The sequence below is a fragment of the Archocentrus centrarchus genome, chromosome 10 (genome assembly GCF_007364275.1).
Source record: "Archocentrus centrarchus isolate MPI-CPG fArcCen1 chromosome 10, fArcCen1, whole genome shotgun sequence".
Taxonomy (NCBI): domain Eukaryota; kingdom Metazoa; phylum Chordata; class Actinopteri; order Cichliformes; family Cichlidae; genus Archocentrus; species Archocentrus centrarchus.
Window position 1 is genome coordinate 39603807 of NC_044355.1, and position 7461 is coordinate 39611267.

At 37.9% G+C, this 7461-nt stretch overlaps 2 protein-coding genes across 3 annotated transcripts; one reads left to right on the top strand and one right to left on the bottom strand.

The window, feature by feature from the left end:
* The first annotated feature begins 271 nt into the window (after positions 1-271).
* LOC115786497 (uncharacterized) lies at positions 272-3845 on the top strand. 2 transcript variants are annotated; one of them, XM_030738666.1, is made up of 3 exons: positions 272-398; positions 824-899; positions 1006-3845. In XM_030738666.1, exon 3 carries the CDS (start codon positions 1052-1054, stop codon positions 2843-2845), a length of 1794 nt encoding a protein of 597 aa, XP_030594526.1. In that variant the 5' UTR covers positions 272-398; positions 824-899; positions 1006-1051; the 3' UTR covers positions 2846-3845. The 2 variants fall into 2 exon arrangements, with proteins under 2 accessions (XP_030594526.1, XP_030594524.1); XM_030738664.1 differs by having other exon boundaries at positions 1028-3845.
* Positions 3846-4487: 642 nt separating this feature from the next.
* On the bottom strand, positions 4488-6490 carry LOC115787187 (uncharacterized). The gene is made up of 2 exons (XM_030739771.1): positions 5508-6490; positions 4488-4947 (listed from the first exon to the last, which is right to left on the bottom strand). Exons 1-2 carry the CDS (start codon positions 6324-6326, stop codon positions 4612-4614), a joined length of 1155 nt encoding a protein of 384 aa, XP_030595631.1. The 5' UTR covers positions 6327-6490; the 3' UTR covers positions 4488-4611.
* Positions 6491-7461: the final 971 nt, after the last annotated feature.

Genomic DNA, 7461 nt, shown 5'->3' on the forward strand with positions numbered 1-7461 from the left:
TGGAAGCTCGTTTCCGCCACTAAAAAAAAAAAATCGCCATCCGTAACGCAAAATTTTGAGTTATTAACTCGAAATTTCGAGAAAATAACTCGAAATTTCGAGAAAATAACTCGAAATTTCGAGTTAATAACTCAAAATTTCGAGTTATTAACTCAAAATTTCGAGAAAATAACTCGAAATTTCAAGTTATTAACTCGAAATTTCGAGTTACAGATGGCGATATTAACTTGAAATTTCGAGTTAGCACAGCCAATCAGGATGCAGGAACGGATGCAGGAACGTCATTTCCTTGTTACCGGAAGCACAGGGCACAGCCGCACTCGGGTAGAGACTGTGCTGCATTGTCGCCAGGGTTTTCAGGTAGAGATGTAGTCTAACGAGTGGTAACTATCTAAAAGGTATGTAATCAGTGCAGATTTTTTCCGTTATGCCTCACTTATATGAAATATTTTAACACCACACGCTAAGATCGGTCTGGGGGTCGATGTTGAAGTGGCGGCATGACGGCACTATGTGCACAGCTTGGCTTGGCTAGTCGCCGTGCTAACGTAGCTGCTAACGTTTCCTCGTTCCGCTGTGAAAATAAATCAGATGTTCAACGTATGTTCCGCATGACTTTTCTCCCAGGTCATTCGCATCCCACCTGTCATGACATTTCGCCCCACAATTTGAGAACCACTGATTAGTGTTTAATTGCAGGGAAGGTATATTACCCAGGAAGTTATATTACAAGCTTCTCAACTACATTAAGTACACTAGACACCGAGACTTGATGATCATATGGTGGATTCATAAGTGATCATTTGTACATACTTGTTTACAGCATGGAAGACCTGACTGACTTCTTGAGACGAAGAGAAGTCTCTGAGGAAATAATACAAACCCTGGAGAATGAGAAGGTACATAATTCTAATTTTTTTTTCTTTTAAATACTACTTTTTTCATTCAATATATAATTGTATTTTCAAATATATATATGTGTGTGTGTGTGTGTGTGTGTGAAAGTGAATTATTTTTCCCTCTGTAGATCGATGCCAGTGTTATAAATCTGATGTCAGATGAGGAGCTGAAGACTTATCTACCATCATATGGTGATCGCCTTGCAGTATTTGGATTTTGCAGACGGCAGGGCAACAGCCGAAAGTCGACGCTTTTTGAACGTCTGAAAACCAAATTGTCCAAAAGAAAAACATCTGAAGATGGCAGCAGCACAGCGCAAGAACATTCAGAACCAACCCATAAAAGAAATGCTCTGAAGACAAAGAGAAAAATAGAAATAGGATGGATGCATTATGATGAAGATGCTGATGTTTTCAAGCAGGTTAGAGCTAGACGAGGAGGAGGGACAAGAAAAATGGTAATTTGCAAGGACGCTAAGAAAAGTGACATATTACAGGTTGCAAAAGATCTGTTCTTTCCAAATGGAGGAAATGTTCGGGGGCCCTTAACAGATTTTGAATGTGATCTAAAGGATTATCAAGAGATGACAGTTGATGGTGGATTAACAGTTGGAGAAATGTACAATGTTACAAAACTAAATATCCTTAGGTTTTACCTGACCACAAAAAAACCCCAAAGCAGCCCAGGTTTGCAATCATCTTCTCAAGACCAAAACTCCTCTTCTTTTACTGTTGCTACAGTTTCTTCATTTGCTCCTTTTGAACAAGTCAGCCCTGATGTGACACAAACTGTAGACACTACAGACAATAACCTTTCACTCTCTTCCATGCAGGCTGTAAGTGATAACTCTTCTTACAGCAGTGACATTGTTTTTGTTGGACCCGTCTCTGACAGTGAGTCAATAAATTTGGACGACACCCTGGTTTTAACTCCACAACCTGGCCCAACCAGTGAGAGAATGAAAAGAGTACTAGTCGTTCACAGAGGGCAGGTAATGCCAGAGCTCATTTCACATTTTAGTGCTAATGATCTCGAAGATGTTGACATTAAAATCCAGCTTGTACTGCCTGATGGAACACCTGAAAAAGCTTATGATCATGGAGGAGTTGTAAGAGACTGTCTTTCAGAATTCTGGAAGGAATTCTATGACCAGTGCACCACTGGAACTGCTTACAAAGTGCCCTTCTTAAGGCATGATTTTGGGCAGCAGGAGTGGGAGAGTGTGGGCAGAATCATTGCATTTGGATGGGCCACAGAGAAATATCTCCCTGTGAAAATTGCCCCTGCCATTCTGGAACAAGCTGCCTTTGGATATGTGAAGAGTGATATTGTGGAGAATTTTCTCAAGTTCATGCCTGAATCTGAGCGTACAGTGTTAGAGGCGTGGCAGTCAGATTTTAGCAGTGTGGACCAAGAAGAACTTGTAGACATACTTGATAACCAGAGCTGCAGAAGGATGCCAACAGCCTGCAATGCTACCGAAGTCCTAATGGAGCTTGCACACAAAACACTTGTCCAAGAGCCTGCCTATGTCATCGAACAGTGGGCGAAAACACTCAGCACTGCAGGTGAAAGCCTTTGTGATCTGTCTTCAGTATATGAAGCCCTCCAACCAAATGTGAGAAAGGTTCTCGGGTGTTTCACTTTTCCTGAAACAATGACGACCCATCAGAAGGTTATTCAGAAATACCTAACTACATATGTGAAGAATGTTGAGAAGCAACATTTGTGCTTGTTCCTTAGGTTTTGCACAGGTTCAGACTTATATCTTGGAAAGAACATCATTGTTGCATTTAACGAACTTGAAGGTTTCCAGAGGCGACCTGTGGCACACACATGTGGATGTGTACTGGAGCTGTCAATAAATTATGACAGCTATCCTGATTTTAGTTCTGAGATGAACAGAGTGTTGGAATCCAATGTGTGGGTCATGGACATTATCTAATACTTTAATTCACAAACACTGGATCTGGACCCACAGATTTGTACAAGAGATTGTATTTGAGTTGTGCACTAAAACAGAACTGTTACAATGTGAATCACATGTTTCAAAACTGATTCCTGAGAAAGTTATTGGTGAAACACTAATTGAATTCAACTTGAGGTACAAAATTAGAGACTTGAATTTATTTGTGTGTGTTCTTATTACACGGCAATATGTTTTGAAAACACTTGATTAATGCACTTCTGCAGAGGTGTCAAAGTGGCAGCCTGGAGGCCTTTTTATAAAAATTCCTATTGCCTCATTCAGCATCTGCGCATACCAAGTTAAAAATCAAAGTATCTTTACACATTTATAAATTTTTTCTATAATTTCATTAGCCATACTCAATCCAAAAAAAGAAGGAAAAACTTAATTTAAATCTGACAGTTTAGTTATCTAATGTTATAAAGTGAGATTATAGTGGCTCCTCAGAAGTTACAGTTTGAGACCCCTGCAGTAATATAGTTAATATATCTAACATGTTCTATTATAATGCACAAGTTTTAATGTTTACAAGTTCAGTTTTATATTATATGCCAGTAATTCAATAGTTATTTTTTGTGCACCTCTATTCAGCCATCTGGGTTATGGTGACTATGTTGCTAAAATGAGTGGCCATAAAGCATAATTGATATATTTTTATTTTGGACTTAAGTGAAATCAACAAGTGCTCAGCTGGGGGTTGTTTCTTGATGTATCAGGAGGGATAAAAGTCTTGTTTCTCCCTTCTTTCATTGCACTGCATGACTGATTTTTCTTATTAACTTTTTTCCCCAATATTTTTTCAGCTTTAAACCTTAATGTTTTTGGTTCATAGAATTTTAGGCCACTATGTTCTTATTTCAGAAAGTTTAGGACATCTTTGTAAAATCTTGCCATTTTACCTGTTCTTATCTTAAATTCTTTGATATTTTACAAGTTTTGCACATTTTTGATTTGTGTAGTCACTTTTTTTTTAACTTACTGCTCTGGATTAAATGTTAATTGCTAAGTGTCCCTGTTTTTGAGATTTGTGTATTATAATAAAGTATTCAAGGAGACTACAATGACAGAGCTCAGTTCATTTTTATATATATTTTTGGACAGACAATCATCACCTTGCTTAGTTAAGCTCATCTATAAGCTAGATTTTCTATATAAAAAAATCTAGACAACCAAATTAGTAATTTAACATTATCAGAAAAAAATAAAATTAAGAGACATCAAAAATGAGATACAAGTGAACAAGGATTAAAAAAAATATCTTCAGAAAGCTAAAATCATAAATCCACCATGAGACATATCACTTTACCTTAATGATCTCCAAATACCAGGTTTGACAGGCAGCATGTGTAAGATTTAAGCCTTTGTACATGAAAAAACTGGGATGTTCTCTTTGTGCAGACAACAATTACTGTAGAAATAACAACAAAAAAAAAGACTAGATTAAGATTAAGATAGTGTTTATTTGTCACATGCACAGTTATACACAGTACAATGCACAGTGAAATGTATTTTGTACCTGCAACCATATATACACACACATATAAATAAGAAGAATAAAAAAAAAAAAAAAAAAAGTAATTCACACTATACACTATACTCTATATACTATACAGTGTGAATTACTTTTTTTTTTTTAATTTTTATTCTTCTAAGCCAGAGGACTAACTGTTCCTAAGGAAGCACAAAGGTTAAAGGACATGTGCTTTCAACAGCTCTGTCAAATGCATAAATAGGTATAACCTTTAAGGCAATGTCTCCAACTGAGCAAGCATGAGCTGCCTTAGTTGTACATACAGATCCACTGTATCAAACACATCATTTGTGAAGCCCAGAGCATGTTCAGCCATCAGTTCTACACAGAGATGAAAGACATCCTCATCACATGGAAAGTCTTTGAACACACATTCTTCAAGGCAGGCTTCAACTTTCTCCATATTGACATGCTGGAGACAGTCTCTCGCTCCATAGATGTCTGGGAGGGCATACATAAAAGACGGTCGACCATGAGGACTGCGGGAGTTGTGGACTGGGCGTATTCTGTGGTCGTTCCAAGCCAAAGCAACTTCGTTTAATTCCTCCTTGATGACAAAAATACACACAAGTAACATTTTTAATTTAAACATGTACAAAAAACAACTAACTTCTGCATAAATTATGTTAGATTACGTGACACCATTATTGTACCTTTGTAATGCAAACTTTGTTCTAATTTCACTATTTTTAAGATTAAGATTAAGATAGTGTTTATTTGTCACATGCAGTTATACACAGTACAATGCACAACATGTTAATGTATATACATAGGCACAGTTGTGGCTTAGATCATGATGTATGCATTTTAATTTATTTTTAGCTAAAACTGTATATGTATAATATGGGGATTTGAATTCTTATTTATTTATTAGTTTTGGCCCACTATAAATGATCAATTTCAGAGACACATATAAACCCACATAATGAATTTGTAATATGTGTACCTTGATATTCATTTTAATATATTTATCTGAAAAAAAGAGATCAGATTTAAAACTATAATTTTCATGTGTACTTTAATGTATACAGTATTTCAGCAATATGCCAAAGGCCATGTATGCTGCTAAAACAGTCAGTTACAACAGATATCAGTAGGTAAACTCACCTGTATAATGTGAAGAAAGCAGAACTGGACCAATGATTTGTCCAAGAACGAGTCTGAGAAGTGTCCATCCTCTCTTAGTTTGTCAAACAGGTCGATCCAGTACTGGACACACTGACTTCGTAAGATTAGCCACCATCTTTCAACACGCTGATTTCCTGTACTTGCTCCAAAAGTGACATGATCAGTTTCTGAATCACTGTCTGAAAAATGTAAAAACCTTTGCATCTGGGCCACATGGACGTTTTCTGTTCCTAAATCTAATCTCACTCGATCAGGGCATCCACCATGTTGAATCACGGCATCCATGTAGTAACCAGCAATCACTCTGGGGTCATTATTTGTCTTGTAAGCTTCAAGCCATATAACGCTCCTTGAGAAGCCGTCAATACATCCACTTATTGCAATTCCAAATGGCTTAAGCTTATCGTATCCGTCGATGTGCCACACATAGTTGGGGCCTCTGCTATGATACACTCGCCTCCGCAGTCGTCTACGGGACCTTAAATCCACACCTTCACCGTCGAGTAAACGGAGCAGAAGACGAACTGTTTCTCTGTCAGTCACAATTCCATTCATCCAACACTTCTGGTGCATCCAGCGATATCCATGTGACTGACCTGAGTTTTCCAGTTGCGCTTGTATAAAAGCCGCCACCTCTTCCACCTCAGTTTTGTTCTTTCTGCGCCAAAGTCTGTTCTTGTGTAAGATCCTTTCGAGGGTGCGTTTGCTGATAATGATGCCATGTGATTCAGCTAATAACGCAAGGATTTCATCGTTTGTAAATCCTCGCTGAAAGTACTTAGCAATTTGCTCATTCATGATCGGATCTGTACTGGTAGCTTAGCTGTAGCATTGATAACTGGTGTCTTCCGGGTTTTATTTCCGTAACAAGGAAATGACGTACCATCACCACGCATCTTGATTGGCTTTGCTAACTCGAAATTTCGAGTTATTAACTCAAAATTTCGAGTTATTAACTCGAAATTTTGAGTTATTTTCTTGAAATTTCGAGTTATTAACTCAAAATTTCGAGTTAATAACTCAAAATTTTGAGTTATTTTCTTGAAATTTCGAGTTATTAACTCAAAATTTTGAGTTAATAACTCAAAATTTTGAGTTATGGATGGCGATTTTTTTTTTTTTAGTGGCGGAAACGAGCTTCCATAGTTGTCTGCCTCTCTCACCCTCTCAGTTCACTTCTTTGATGTCACGCTTTCTTTAAACACACATGCTCACAATTGCTTTCATTCTGCCTTTGCCTTTATGTGTGTGTGTGAGAGAGAATGCAGTGATACCCTGCTTCTCTCTCCACGTGACTCAGGGATTATTTCTGTCCACCAAAATAAAGCTGAGAGAGAGCAGAAAAGAGAGGCAGGTCAGGAAACAGAAGGGCTGCAGAAACACAGAGAGGGGATAGCTTTCACAGGCGAAACTTTGAAAAGAAAGACGAGTGTGATGGTGAGAGTGCTGGAGATGGAGTGGAACAGGGGACAACAGAGAAATAAAATAAAGCTTTTAAATCTGTTATTTTCAAGGTTTCATGCAGTTTGATAAAGAGCTCTGATAATTAGTTGGACATGAATGATGAGTTTGAAAGCTTTGTGCTACAGCTCTGGCTCATTTTCATTACAGAACACAGTTTCATCAGTTTTGACAGTTTCATCTTGACTTGATGGCACAGAAGCAGGAACAGCATCAGGCCTGAGGATCTATTTGCACTGCTCTCAACATTTCCCTGCAATCCCCAGAGAATTATGCTGCAGAGGATCCTGTTATTTTCACTTTGTGCACATTTCTGGTACAACTTTATGAACTTTATCTTTCCCTGATGATTAGGAACTAAGAGCACCTCCAGGAATCATTGCTGCATGTAAGTGATGTCAGGTCACGATGAGGTGATATCAGTCACAGCTGGAAACAGCAGCCTGAGTGATGCTTCTTTGATGCAGCATCG

Bases quoted from the DNA above. Each gene is read 5' to 3' on its own strand.
- LOC115786497 (XM_030738664.1), top strand. From the start codon at position 825: ATGGAAGACCTGACTGACTTCTTGAGACGAAGAGAAGTCTCTGAGGAA. The intron at 900-1,027 runs GTACATAATTCT...TTCCCTCTGTAG, and splicing joins AAACCCTGGAGAATGAGAAG to ATCGATGCCAGTGTTATAAA.
- LOC115787187 (XM_030739771.1), bottom strand. From the start codon at position 6,326: ATGAATGAGCAAATTGCTAAGTACTTTCAGCGAGGATTTACAAACGAT. The intron at 4,948-5,507 runs GTGAGTTTACCT...TTTGTCATCAAG, and splicing joins GCTTTCTTCACATTATACAG to GAGGAATTAAACGAAGTTGC.